Consider the following 15,128-nt stretch of genomic DNA (forward strand, 5'->3'; position numbering starts at 1 on the left):
ATCCTTGAGGGGCTTGTGGGAGCCACTGAAGGACAGGTCAGAGCCTGGTTTCTATAGTGGCATGGGAAATCAGGGGTTGAGAAGTTAGGATGGCACAGAACAGTAGCAGAGGCCTGGGGAGGGGTGCTTTGGAGGAAGGGAGGGTGGGAAAAGGGGCTTTCTTAAAAGAGCAGTGCCTCTAGAACTTGAATGGGAATCTTGTTCCAGGGCAGATTCTTTTTTTTTTTTTTTTTTTTAAGATTTTATTTATTTATTTGAGAGAGAGAGAATGAGAGACAGCATGAGAGGGAGGAGGGTCAGAGGGAGAAGCAGACTCCCTGCCGAGCAGGGAGCCCGATGCGGGACTCGATCCCGGGACTCCGGGATCATGACCTGAGCCGAAGGCAGTCGCTTAACCAACTGAGCCACCCAGGCGCCCCTCCAGGGCAGATTCTGAGCCAGTGCATCTGGAGCTGTGCTTGAGACCCTGCATGTTCCCCAAGCTCCCGGCTGATACAGCAGGTCCACAGACCACACTCTGGGTAACAATGAAGAGTTTTCTTCCTTCCCCAGTTGAGCGGCTGGGCCTCTTGGATAAGAATAGAAGCTGATCTCCTCCCCACTCATTCCTCCATGCTCCACCCCCAAGACCCCAAAGCCAAGGATGTTTTTGCCATTGTTGTTTTCCCCCAGACCTACCCCCAAATGCACACACAATCACTCTTTGATGCCCTGGCCTCCTCCCTACCCCCTCCCGCATGAATACTGCCATCACTGGCCTTCACTGCAAAAGTGATTTTGGGGGAAAAGAATCTCACACCACGTTTTCCAGGCCCTTACTGTCTGGCAGTGACAATCCCAGAGGAATGGGAAGTGAAAATGTCTACATTGTTGGAGAGCGGTGAGGTCATGTCCATATTTTCCAACTTACATGGTCATCGTTCCTCCCTAGTACTGGAGGCTGGGGCATCTGCTGTGCCCACCCCCACCCTGCAACAGAAGAGGGGTCTCCCATACAGTGTCCTTCCCATCTAACCTCTCGTCCACCCTGACACCCCTCTACGCAGAAAACATCACCATCCTGCCTGCCTTAGGGAAGCCTTCTTTTTCACACAGTGGCCCAGAGGGCAAATACCTAATATTTGTAAGGCACACAGGGATAAACAGCTAAGGTTGCATCCCCAGGCACCCCCCTGCAAGGTCTGACAACATGCATACCTGACTCCTCTGCAACCCATTCCCCATTTGCCCACCGGTGTCCTACCCACTGCATGCAAAGCATTGCCTGAGCCAGAGCCCCCTCCCCTCCTTTGCTCCCCTCCCCTTCTTTCTAGGGAGGGAACACATAGTCCAGGACAGTTTGTAGTTTCAGAGGGAACCTTTTCTCCCCATGTTTGTGTGTAGCTCTCCACAGCCAGTGCCAGCCCCCATCCCCTGACCCAGGGGGAATACTACCTGAACAGCTTCCTCTGCGGAAAGAATTCTAAGAAAGAAGACTTTGCTTGGCTGAAACAAATTAGAATTTTGCTCTGAGCAGGTTATGCACCCAGATGTTCCATCTCCTCCCTCTGCCCTCTCTGAGAGCTTACTCAGAGCACTTTCTTCCCCTAACATCCCCGTGCTTCACGGAAACAGGCCTGCCTGGGCTGTGATGGGGGACGAGAGGGGCTGGTCTGGGAGAGGGATTTATTATTCTTAAGTTCTAGAAGGAGGAAGTGGGGGACCCTTAGAGGTCCAGTGACTGGTAAACTTTCCTTTCAATGAAACAGCCAGAAATGTTGGCACCAAATGAGAATTCCGAGTCCTCCATTATAGGTGCCTGGTAGAGAAATCTTAGAGTGATGTTTTGTTCACCCTGAGGATCGAGAGTCTGCAAATCTCACTCCTGGTTTCTCTCCCTTGATTCTCCTTTGGGCAGCCTTCCCGCACCCAGCGCCTGAAGCTCTAACTCACCACTTCTCAGCTCAGACGCCTTCGGTGGCTCCCTGTTTCCCTTCACTGAGAGCCCAGTTTATCCCATTATTCCACCTGATCCGCTTGCTCATCTGTACTCAGTCCCTTCACTGAGCACGCAACACCTTCTCCGTTATTACTCCCTGTGGCTTAGTAAGAGTTCAGTCCCCTAGTGAAGGAAACCATGTCACGCATGCTGTGCACATCTCAGTGTCCTGCATTTTCATTCTTAGGCTTTTGTGTGTGTTGTCGACCATTTGGCTTCTGATAAAAATGGAAGATGCTCTCTCATGGACAGTGCACCTGTCCTCAGGATTGGCACGCAAGTTCAGAGGGTGTGCACGAGTGGACTCCAGATCCACAGCTCCTGACGTAGCGACTAGGACAGTTGGCTGAGCAAGTAATAGCTGCTCAGTACTTGTCTGCTGAGCTCTGACTCTCCCTGTTTCCCAAACAGATTGCCCTGACGTTCTCCATTGTATTTGGGGTCATCGTGTACCGCATCACGACCGCTGCGGCCCTGTCTCTCAACAAGTCCACGCGCTCCAATGTCCGGGTGACAGTGACAGCGACAGCAGTCATCATCAACCTCGTGGTCATCCTCGTCCTGGACGAGATCTACGGCGCGGTGGCCGAGTGGCTCACCAAAATCGGTACTGTGTCACCAAGCCCCATGCCTTCCCTAGGCCCCCTTGAACACGCTCAGTTCAACGTGCGCAAGGTTTTTGGTGGTGGTGACCGAAAATGAAGAAAAGGAACAGGGACAAAATGCCTTAGACAGTGCGTTTTAATTGGAGAAATGAGGCGGTACGGTGGTTCTGTACTCACAGGGCCTGCTAAGGGCCTCCCCTCAGGCAGAAATCCTCCCTAGAACATTCTCCATCAGTTGTCTTCCAGCCCAAGTTGATGAACTCCCTCACGGTCCCCTAAGACGCATCCCCGGGGTCTTTTCCTTTTAGCCTAACCTAGAGGCAAGACAGGTTCAACACTTCCTGTTACAAATCGTGGAGTTTTAGCCCTCCTCACTTTCCCAGGAATGTTTACAGAGTCGAGAAAGCTCTTGATACTTGAGCCCTGGGAGGGTCTTATCTATCCCCATATTGCCGAGCCCCCAGAAAATCCACACATTCCCCACGCACTGAGCAGACTTCAAAGGGGCATATCAGACTTCCCAAGCTTCAAGCCAGTGAGAAAAATGCAGTGGCCTCAGTATTCAGACGTGTCATTTGAGCGGCAACCTGCTGTTGCTGGAGCGCCACTTTTTGGCATTTGTGCTTATTAGGTGGGGGAGGGCTGAGAGCTGAGACCCTTTCCCCATGGTACTTACCCTGGGTGGCCTGGATGCATGCACCTCTTTCCCTGGTTGAATCTGGGCACTAGGACTGTCAGCCTCTCACTAACCTCAGGGAAGTTGAATTAATGATACGATATCTTTAATTCACTGACCAGTTAGAAGCTAGACACTTGATAGGATAACCCCATCTTCAAGCGAGCCTTCCCTAGAGGATCAGAAAATTCCAGAAAGGTTTCACTAATTCCAGTCAAAGGGATTCTTTCAGTGCATTTCCCTGGCCTGGACTCTACTCACAGTGGGCCTTGACTTTGGTTTCTATGTGGATACAGGCAAGGTGCCATCTAGAGTGGAGGCTCTGCTCCCTTTAGGTGTGTGCACGTTTATAAATGTTATCTGTGTCTCTTCATAAGTTTCTTGAGAAAAGTCAGCAGAGGATGTTGCTTCAGTGTGTTTAGTGGTATGTGGCATTCTATGGAAGCATTTAAGGGGAGCCTCCAACACTCCTGGGGGCTCAGGGGAGGCTCCTGAGACAAGGATTGCTCACAGATAAGTGATATTCACACAGGCAGGTGTAGAGGGAGGAGGCAGCGAGCAGGAGGACAAGAGGTTCCTGGCAGAGGGAACAGAATGAAAGGGCGAGATCAGATCCCTCAGGGGCAGGAAAGGCATGTGGAGGACTACACGTGGGCTGGGCTTGGACGATGACAACGGGTAGAATTTTGGTGCCGGGGAGGAGCCGAGAGCTCTGCCTATGGAAGAAGGAAAACACAAAGCGTGTCCAGGATGCGAGAGGAGCCCAGCGTGGCAGTTCCTTTTGGGTCCGAGGCATGTCCAGGGCGCAGTGGAGGGGGGAGATGGACCCAGAGCATTAACTGAGAGCTGATTTTTCAGTGAAAGACCTTGGATGCCAGGCTGAGAACTCTGCTTATTTTCATAGACAAGGAGAAAGTGTTTGCTGGAGCTCAAAGGGTCATCCAATAAAAAGTACCCATCTTTCTGGCCTGATCTCTGAACCGGCTGAGAAGTAAGGCAAAGGCAGATGTAGGCAAAAGCCAAGATTTCACTTTTAAAGCTGAGAAAGGCTACATGGGAGGAAGCAGCTTAACAGGAGAGGCAGATAGGCTTCCCAGTACCAGATGACAGACAGACTCCCCTGCCAGCAGTGGAGGACAGGGAAGCCTGGGAAGTGTTAGGACATGGGGTGGGGAGGCCCAGAAGAACACCTGCTTCCTGCAGCTCTTGGCTTCCCAGAGGAAGGGTAGAGGAAGAGGGTAGATGAGGAATGCCAGTGTCATCTTCCAGACGAACCAGTGAGATAAGCTTCTGTCCCCAAGAAGGGAAATGAGTGAGGTAGGGGAGACAAGGCAGGGCTTGACGACTAAGCCCTCTCCCTTCACATCAGGGAGACATCAGGAGAGGTAGGAAACGTTCCCCATCCCCCGCAAGTGCTCTGACCTCACACCACTGGGGAGGTGGGTTGTTTTTTTTTTTTTTAAAGATTTTATTTATTTATTTATTTATTTGAGAGAGAGAGAGAGGGAGAGAGAGAGAAACAGCATGAGAGGGGATAGGGTCAGAGGGAGAAGCAGGCTCCCCACCAAGCCAGGAGCCCGATGTGGGACTCGATCCCAGGACTCCGGGATCATGACCTGAGCCGAAGGCAGTCGCTTAACCAACTGAGCCACCCAGGCGCCCCAACTGGGGAGGTTTTGAAGAGGGTGACACGACTGGAGCTGTATGTTTGCAAAACTGTCCCAGCAGGGACATAGGATGCCCCAGAGAAGAGAGAGGCGGGAAGGCCTATTGCAAAGGAGATTATTGAGTGTGTGGGCAGGAAGAAAGGAAGGAAGAGAGGAGCAGAAAACGAGTGATGGTGCAGAAACATCTCCCTGCCACTCATCTGCATTACTTTATGTCACTTGTCTTCCACAACTCTAGAGAGTGCGAGGCCTAGAAGCTGGTGTGGCCCACAGTCCAAACCTCATTAACAAGTATTTACCTCCTGTGTACAAGGCTGGGCAAATTCTCTTTGCATTGGGCTGGAAAACACTTTCCACACTGTGAAGCTACATCCACTGTTTCTAATAGCACTTCCTCCCTCACCCAAAAAGTTCAGGCTCCTCCTGGCTGTGAAACCAGTCTGTGCCCTGGAAAGGAGATGAAATTCTAGCAACTACAATTTGTTCTTTGTGATAGTGATACTCATAAAGCAGCTTTAGACTTAAAAGAATTCCATTATCCCAATTCATCCTCACAAAAACTGTGTGTGGTCAGCAAGGGAAGTATTATATCCTCATTTTACTAAGGTTCACACTCAGATTCTCCCTCTGAAATGCAGATACCTTTTGTGCGATGCTGATGTGAGTTTCTTACTGTCTGGATTGACGTGATGTATTGGGTCTCCGTGCAGGAACCCACGTGGGCCTCCTCCCCAGATGGCTGCCCTTGTCTGCCCTACACCGGGTGTTCCCAGAGGGCTCAGAGAGGTGCTTTTGTATAATGGAAGGGCCACTGAATTCGGGAGCCTGGTGGAAGGAAACTTTGAGCTCTGGGCCTGGCTCCTTCTCCCTCCCATCCCCCAATGTGTGGCAGTGGGCAAACCAGGGAGCTTTTCTGGAATGAATTTTATTGATCCTTCCTTCATCATTTTCCTCCTTCCTGTCCACAGGTCGTCACCTCTGTGTGGGCTGTTGTCATAGCCTAAGGACTGTGCCCTTGTCTTTAGCCCCTTTCTCTGGGCCTCTAGCTTGGAAATCCCACCCAGTCAGTCTTTCTCAATCCTTCTTCCTGGGCTGGGGGAGGGGAGCACCACTCCCATTGGCCCCCACAGAGAGTTTCCTTTTGGTCTTGGATCAAATATAAACTAACATTTGAGGCTCTCAGCCGCCTTCTTCCCAGTGTCCTCCACCACCCTGGCGACCCACGCCACTCACGGTCACCCCAGATCACCCTGTGTGTTCCCACCTCTGTGCTGTGCTTAGGCTGCTGGAAGGTACTTGAACTCATGGCTTTCAGGGGAAGGAGAATAGCCCTCGGTGACCCTCCTTTTAAAGGACCTCGAGAGGCCTGCCTCCCCCATCCTTTTCTGGACACTCAGCCCTCAGGGAGTTTCCTCCCACCCACTTCTGAACTCCTCGGGTGCAGATCACGCGTTCACTCGTTCATCCCCTGGATGTGGAGTGCCCACTTTGTGCCAGGCACGATTCTGGGAGCACAGCCGTCGACAGGGAAGACGTGGTCCTGCTCTCACTGTGCTTATGCCGTAATAAGGGAAAGATAGACAGTGAGTGGGAACATCTCCCAGAGGGTGAGAAAGCAAAATGGTCATGGGACCGTGGTGTGGGGTTGTGCGCTCTGGTCCGGTGGTCAGGAAAGGCCTGTTGAAGTGGTAACATGGTGGCTGAGCCTAGGGTGACAGGAAGGGACCAGCACACAGAGACCTGGGGGGAGGGCTCTAGGAAGAGGGGACACCACACCAGAGACTGGTGGCCCATAAACCAGCAGGTGCGAGTAAGCTTGGGGTGCATTATCTGCTCCTCTCACTGTCTTCTCTCATCGCTGGACTTGTCTGTGTGTTTACTAGTCTTAGAACAGACGAGGCTCTGCCAGGGTGAAAAATTAATCTTAAAATCTCAGGTGCATAACACGAAGTTGTTTATCTGACCTCGCTCACGCTCCATGTCCTTGGTGGCAGGGCAGGGGGCTCGGGCTCCCACAGCCATGGGAGGACCACACCGATGGAGGCCTCGCGGACGCCATGTCGGCTGTGAGCCGCTCCAGTCCAGGAGCGCCATCCCTCCCTTCCGCTCACCAGCACGCTGGCTGGAAGCGGCCTGTGAGGACGCGGGAAAATGTGTAGAAGTGCGTGGACATTCCGTGAGTGGGAAAGGTCCCTGCTGCTGACTCCAACAGGCCGCAGAGCCCTGGAGGACAGCTGCTCGCTCTTAACATTTTCTTTGTATCCCCTGCATGGGGCCTGCCTCACAGTAGATCTTAGCACAACTTTGTTGATGTAGTTATTGGCTAAATCCATCTCTGTCTTCATTTGTGCATTTGAAAATTTGTTTTCAAGGAATGCCCATAGGCTAGGCATCCTGCCAGCCACAGTGGGAGCTACAGTGAGCATTTATGCGTTCATTATTTCCTACTTACCAGAGGATTTGAAGGGATTTTGAGATGAAGAAGGTAAATGTGAAGTTGTCCTGATGGGACAGTGACTGAAAGACGCAACAAAGGCATCCGAAGACTTGACGCATCCTTAATGGCAGAGGGTGCGTGTGAACCCACTGACAGAGGTGGCCATGCACAGTGGGGGTGCCCAGCACCCCTGCAGTAGAGGGGTGGCTGCAGAGTCCCCCAGGCCTCCCTGGGACACAAAGCTGTGAATAATGCCACCTAATGGAATGAGGATTCTGCCAGGCTTAGGGGCTTCCTTTGCCATTCTCACGCTGGCTTTAATACCCGTCTGGCTTCTTGCCTCGGATCTCCTGATTGATGAGGAGGCTGTGACGACCGCCTTGCTCACCAGGTGCAAACAGCTGGTGTAAACAACCCCAACAAGTTCCCAAGTGTTTCCTGCAAGGCTGGGTGGTGAATACCGATTTCTTGGGAGCATCCCCCAGCAGGCCCAGACATCAGGCCAATCTGAGGTCCATTCTTGCCACAAGTATTTGTGACCAAAAAAACCCCAGAATTTGCTAAGAGTTGGCTCCGCCGTGGTAGATAAAGGCAGTGATTGTCTCCCTGGCTGCCATGTAACAATGGTCATGGGCTTGGGTGCAAGACACACTGTGATCTGGTGGAGGGAAAAGTGAGTGAAGCCTGGGGCCTTGGTGGCCAAGGCCCTCTATATAAGGTGCGTAGCCTGGTTCAGCAGCATCAGTGATGAGTTTGAGGATCCCAGTGAATGCGTGGGACAGGGTGGTCTCCAGTGATCTGTTCATTCTTAAAGGGGTCTCAGACGGTCGTTCTAGGAAAGGGTCTGGCTCCTGGGATGGGAAACAAGCAATAGCTGTCCAGGACATCGGATTCCCAGGCAAATCAGACAGGGCTCAGATGTCCTGGGAGCCAGGGGATGAAGCAAGGTGACAGGGGTCACCAAGTAGACGAGCTCGAGGTATGCTTCGGTCCTACTCTGTTCAGCTGCCATCCCAGAATCCCACTCTGTGGGATAAACCGCGGAAATGTGTTTCTCCTACTCTGGAGGCTGGAAGTCTGAGGTCAAGATGCCTGCAGGGTTGGGGAAGGGTCCTCGCCCAGGCCACAGACTTCTGGCTGTGTCCTCCCCTGGCAGAGGGAGTAGGGGCCTCTCTGGAGCCTCTTTTATGAGGGTACTCATCTCACTCGTATGAGCTCCATCCTCATGGCCTGAGCCCCTCCCAAAGGCACCACCTCCTAATACCATCACATTGGGGATTAGGTTTTCAACATGTGAATTTGGGGGGGACACAAACATGCAGATCATAGCAGCTTCCTCCTTGGGACACAGGCAGATACCAGGCCTTTGAGACAGCAAGCTTCTGAGCCCACACAGAGGGAGCAGAATGTCTGGTGCTCCTGAAAACCGCAGGGTCTTAGGATGCTGACGGAGGTAGGCCTGGATCTGGCTTGGCCTGGAAGGGAAGCCTATCCGCACTCTAGTTGTGGGGAACTCTTCTAGCTGGAGGCAGGGTGGGGGAGGCAGGGCTCACAGCAGGCTTCTAGACTGAATACCCTGGATGCCAGCCGCTTGCTTTTCTTGGGCCCAGTCTCCATCTCTAGCTCTGCCGCCTCTGCCTCTCCCTTCCAAAGCTGTGTGTGTGCACAGTGCTGGTTGTGTGAGGAGCTGGGCCGTTCACCCTTCACGCTCCCAGTTACAGGGTTGGGCTTCTTGTAGGTGCTCAGAGAATGGTGAGTGTGTCAAGTCAGAGTCTCCAGTTCTCCTGAAAGTGGCTGTGTTTGTGAGTTGTTTAAATATTGCCAATGTCCTGCAGCGTTGCCGCCCTGGGGCCACTGAGGTGGGGCCAGGAAGTGAGCGAAAGGAGGGGTGGTGTTAATGGAGCATCCACCTCTGTGTATGGGGCACTGGTGGGCATTGGACATACATGATGCCATGGAATCTTCACCGTAGGGCCAGGAATTGGTCATTGCTTTCATGGCTCTTCTGGGAAGCCTGAGGAGCTTTAGAAACTTGACGCGTGAGCACATGGTTAGTGGTATGTGTGTGTGTGTGCGTGTGTGCGCGTGTGTGCGCGTGTGTGTGCGTGTGTGTGTGTGCGCACGCACACGCATGCATGCACGTGCGCACGCCAAACACTGGTCTAACCACTTTCTGTTTATCAATATACTTAATCCTCAAAACAGCCCCAAGGGCGTCGGTAGTCTTAACATGCCCATTTTAGAGTCAGAAGACAGCCACAGAGAGATGAAGAACAGGCCCAAGGTCTTGCGGCTGGTGGGGGTGAGTCAGGCCTCAGCGCTGAGACCCTGACACTCTACTGTCTGGTAATATGTAGCCGTCCTTGTCCTCAGGGAAGTTTAGAGGTATTGAAAAAGGAAAGGAAAACACCATGAGAGGCTCCAGATGGTTTACAGGGCAACGCCCCCACCCATGTGGGTGTCAGGTGGTAGGGGTCTTGGGAGGGGCAGGGAGACTCAGAGGGAGCCAGCTCTGTGTGCACTGTCACCTGCCTCCTAGGCCCGTGTGCATGAGGACACCTGCGTAGGTTCACAGACTTTGGGGTCCTACATGCTTTATTAAACTAAAAAAAATTTTTTTTGAAGAATTGAAATGCCTCAGTTTAAAATTTTGTATCCAGTTCTAAGCTGTCCCCAGGGAAAGCCGATCTATTACAACTAAGGAGAAGAGGGAGGGAAAGAAAAAAGGGAGAGGAAGCTCAGTACCAAAGGCTGCCAGGATATCAAAAATTCTTTGAAGAACATTTTGGACATACACGGATGGATCTAATTTTCCATCAAATGTGGACAATGTGTGTTTTCAGAGTCAGGGGGAAGCGCTACTTTGTTGGCTCCAAGCACTGGGACAAAGGGAGTCGGCTTCACTGCAGCCTGAGCCTGCTCGGGATCGTATGTTCACAGCAGGGATACGTGTGGACGCGTGTGGATGCGTGTGGGCCAGGACGTGTGCCTTCCCAGTGTGGGGGGTGGGGGCGGGTGGAGACCGTAGTGCTGGGAATTTGAAATCTGGCCTGAGAGTCAGATCTGCGGGGGTCGTATTCGTGCTCTGCCGCCAGTTCCTGACTCTCTGGGTGGCCTCAGGCAACGGGGCGGGAGGGGGGGGGGGGGGGGGGAAGAGCCTCCTGCCGGCCTGTCAGTGCAGCCAGGGGAAGGGTGTGGCATGAGGGGATCCTGCCATTGTCTGGGGGTGGCGTGAAGTCTTGTGAATGCTGTCTGGGAGGGACGAGGACCATGGGAGGCTGCTGCTAATAATAAGAGAGACCTGATTGTGGTTATAGCCCAAGTTCATGGCACAATTCATTCCAGTTACAGGAAACCATGATTACGAACGTGCTACTTATAATAGTTTAATACAACTGGCAAGAACTCCTTCCCAAACTTGAGCTGTAACTATGAACATGTCTCTTTCATGTTTCCAGTTAATCGCGGAAGCATTCCTCTCTCCTGTTAGCAGAAGTCCAATATATTCCTCTCCTTTGGGGTTTCTCAGAACCCTGACTCAAGACTTAAGCCACAAGAAGAGAAAGGAATATGGTGGGCATTGTCTGTTTGCCGTGTTTTCCCTCCAGACCCCTTCTCCCCCCTTCTCCACCACGTCCTGTGCCCCTAAGCCCCAAGCAGGTGGTATCACAGGGGGTCCCCGACTCTGACTTCCAGTTGGGTCCAGCCGACAGGAAGCCGTGGGAGAGGAGGAAGCCTAGCGGGCAGGAGAGGGAGTTGGGGGTAGGTCTCCCCTGCTTCTCCCTCATCTCTGGGAGAACTGCCTCCTTTCCTAACCACGGCTTCTACGGGATGAGTCCTCCCTCACGGTCCTTCTTGGGCTCCAGGGACACCATGTCTTCTTTTCACCCCTCCGCCGCTCTAAGAGAAGCTTCATTAGATGCACGTCCTTTGAACCATCTGAGGTGAATTCTGTTTCCTGCTGGGATCTTGACTAGTAGAGGCGGTCAGGCCAACATCCTTGTTTAAACAGGGAAACACCTGCAGTATGTCCGGCCCTTCACTCTTTCGGGTCTCACTGCTGCACACCATTGTTGCTGGACGCCTGCCCTGTCCCATCTGACAGAAGAAGCTGGGCCCTCGGTGAGAGGGTCGCTCCGTACTGCAGGTCCCAGGCAGCCCATTGCTCCTGAGGGAGGATGATCCTCCCCTCCAGAGTAAGCTCAGTGAGGAGGGGGCTGTAGCTGTCAGGGTCCCCTGCTTTCAGGGACTCTTATGTACCTCCACCCCCATCTCCAGGATGCCCTCCCTTCTCGCCCTAGAAATCCACCTAAGGAGCCTACAGCTTGTCCTCTTCAACTTGCACAACACAGTAGGTCTGATGCTACCCCTTTTCATCTCCCTCAGAGAGAGGTTACCCTCAGCGACTCCAGGGACCCTCACTAACCCAAGTGATGCCCACCCCAACCTTCTAAGAGGACTCTGTCAGAGATTTTTCGGTCACTTGCTGGCATCTCTCTCACTAAGGATTTTCACTAACACCCAGATTAAATGCCTGCTACAGTGCTTTGCTACACTAGTCAAAGCAGACGTCTGAGCCCTTACTCTCTGCTTGGTGCTCCCCATACTTGGTTTCCCTCAGTCTTTACAAGAGATGTTTAAGGAAGGTCCCATCTTAGGAATTGGGACAGTGAGGCTTGGCAAAGGAAATCACTTGTCTGGGAACACTGGGACCGAAAAGCCCAAGGTCTTCATCTGTTCTTCTGTTACAGCCTTGTGACTTGTGTCACGGGACACAGAAGACCAGAAGCAGGAAGCACTTGGGATATCACCCGGTGCACCGTCCGCCTGAGGCCGCGACTTGCTTGAGGCTCTGGTTCCTTGAAGCTGGAAGCTGGCTGGGTGCTTTGAAGGATGGTTTGCAGTTGGTGCAAAGCTCCTTCCCGCTGGGGGCATGACCCCGGGGGGACAAAAGCAAGGAGGTCCAAGGACTCCGTGTGTCCAACTTTGAGCTTTTAATTTTTTCCTCCAAACCTGTTACCTTTCACGCATTTATTTTCTGTCTCAGTAACTGGAACCACCAACCACTCAAATGCTCGTACCCAAACCCGAGTGTCGTCCTGGACCTACCTCTCTCTCTCTCTCTCTCTTTTTTTTTTTTCTTCCACACCTAGATTTCCAGTCTGTTAAGTATGGCCCATTCCACCTTCAGACATACCCCAGATCTGACCACTGTTCACAGGTTCCATCCTAATATTGGTCATCTCTTGCCTGGACCACTGTACATTCCTCATTGGTCTCTCTGCTTCTACGACTGTCCCCCCCACTAAACACACACACACACACACACACACATCCACAGCTCATTTTCTGTGATCCTTTTAAAATCTAATCTTGCTCTATCCCTTCCCTCTGTAGAACCCCAAGGCGATTTCCCATTGTGCTTCCAGTGAGATCTGAAGTCCTTCCTGTGGCCTGTGGAGGCCCACTGACCCGCCCCTGCCTTCCTCTCCAGCTTTACTGCCTACTAAATGCTCTCTCCTTGCTCAGAATGCTCCAGTCCCTTGGGCCTTTCCGTTCCCTGGACATCCGTAGATCTCTCCCATCCGCAGCCCTTCCGAGGCTGCCACCCCTGCAGGATCCGTGGGGCCTCAGCTGAGAGGTCAGCTCCCCAGAGCCCTTTCTCGACCACTCTGACTAAACTGTCTTCCTGCCCCCTTTTCTTCCCCTCTCTCCCTGCCTTTTATCCTCATTGCTCTCCAGAGTGGTACATTTGTCTGCGCCCCTCTTCTAGATTCTCAGTCCACGGGGCGGGGAGCGTATTGGTTTGGCCACCCCTCTATTCCCAGTGCCCAGCGCCTGGCACATAATAGCCCCTTGAGAAACATTTGTTGAACAACAACAAAAAAAGGATGAAAAAGATAAACCATTCCCTCTGCGCTGCCTTCCCTGGGAAGAGGTGAGGAGATGGGCTAAGGTGGCATGACTCCCTTCCCACTCACTGGGCTTGGTTTCCAGACCAGTGTGCTTGTGAGATGATGCACTGGTGTCACAGGAGTGTCTGTGGTTGCAAACTGGGCTCACCTACCTACCTGTCTGTTCTCTCCCTACTGCTCTCAGTGCCGTGGGGAGACAGTCCTCATAGCGCAGCTGCAACAGTCAGATGCGGAATCCACGTTGAGTGCCTGGACGGTGCCTGGCACACGGTGGCCCATAGCGGGGTCCATCAATCTCTCCTCTCTCTCTCTCTTTCTCTCCCCCTTCCCAGGTGCTCCCTGCCTACTTAGTCTCCTTCTTTCTTAAAATGAGGCGCCCTGGGGTGCTGTCGCCTTGGGCGAGGCTGCTAGACAGCACAGTAGGTCTCCCGTCCGTTTGTCTGGGATCCCGAGTCATCTTCCTGACTCTACGAGGGGGATCCCTTGCACGAAGACACTCTCTGGGCTGCAGGAGTATCTCAGGAACACCCATCCTTAATCTCCAGTTCTGGGGCTCTCCGCTCCCTTAGGCAATGGGCGGGCAGCTAAATTACCCAGCTGGCTGGCTTTTCCTATGGATTCCCTTCCTCTCAATGGCACAAACAAGGCAACAACATCAACACACACAGAGGCTGAGACACACCTACCCCCGCCCCCACAAACACACACACACACACACACACAAATAGAGGGAAGGCCAGATGGTAGGGCTGTCAGAATACATTGCTGTTTGCAAAAGCTTGATCTGCCCTGAGAGAGAAGCAGGCATCTTTGCCTTCTGACTGAGCCCCAGAGGTTCAGGCCAGGGCTGGTACTAGTTGAAATACACGCTTGGACATCTCCTCATCTTGTTTTGTCGCCCTTGCTATATCTGCGCCGGCTGGGCTCTTGGGGGCTCCAGTGATGCTGAGCTCCTCCTCGAAAATTCAGATCCTGCAGCTGGCATCCTCTTGCGGGCCATGCTGTTTCCATATGATTAAGATGGAGCTCTGGGGACTTTGAATTCTGAGCTGGCCCCCTGGGACTAACTTGGGCTTTCAAACTAATTATTTTCCAAGGCAGTTTACAGCTGGGTCATTTGTACTCATATTTTGTCATGACACAATGCTCCAGAGGTTTAACACTTAAGAGAAAAGGGGGCTATGTAGTGGCTCGGCCCAGGAATTCTATCCAGTTGCCCTTCTGGTCCTGGATAGAGTCTGCCCTCTGTTGGAAATCTGCTTCAGTAGGTCGTCCCGACCTGCTGGTGAAACCCTCAGAAGGCCTCTAATCAACACGGGGTGACTTTCTGGGGGACGTGGGATTTCAGGAGTGAATAAGGGTGGAGAGGGGTTGCCTTCTACCTGCTCACACGCTCTTCACATCGACTCCCCTCCTGTATACCCCTGTAGCGATCACAATCTAAAGGCACTGTGTTTGGAGTTTTATGAAGCCCGAGGCTCTGGGCCATTTTCTCCTGGGTTTAGGCCCACTCCAGAGGTCTGTGTCTTATGAGGGCGTCCTGCCAGTGGCCTGAACTGCGGATTATGCTTGGCCTGAAGACATCATCCCCATCCCAAGTGGACTCTGGGAAATCTTGTTCTATTTCTTGAGTCATGTAGTCTCTGTGGTAGACGGATGAGGCTCCTCGTGTTGGCTGCTGAGAGAGATCCAGTAGTCCAACTGGAGCTTCCGGGCTTTGATAACCCCCACCCCCATCCCCAGTTATCTGCGTCCCTGGGGGGCTGGGGGGTGTTCCCTGGAAGGCTCAGCAAAGCCCAGAACGGGGCTGCAGAGCTTCTCTGAGGTGGGGGCATCCAGCTGATTTAGTG

General features: G+C 52.7%; 1 protein-coding gene across 1 annotated transcript in view; it reads left to right on the forward strand.

Moving 5' to 3' along the window:
* Positions 1–15,128, forward strand: part of ANO2 (anoctamin 2) — a 361,482-nt gene that overhangs the window by 290,682 nt on the left and 55,672 nt on the right. The window contains exon 18 of the mRNA XM_035027854.1: positions 2,390–2,585. Coding sequence (XP_034883745.1) covers positions 2,390–2,585 — 196 coding nt within the window. The remainder of the gene's footprint in view (positions 1–2,389; positions 2,586–15,128) is intronic.

Source organism: Mirounga leonina, unplaced genomic scaffold (assembly GCF_011800145.1).
Source record: "Mirounga leonina isolate KUSES-001 unplaced genomic scaffold, KU_Mleo_1.0 Mir_201, whole genome shotgun sequence".
NCBI classification, from domain to species: domain Eukaryota; kingdom Metazoa; phylum Chordata; class Mammalia; order Carnivora; family Phocidae; genus Mirounga; species Mirounga leonina.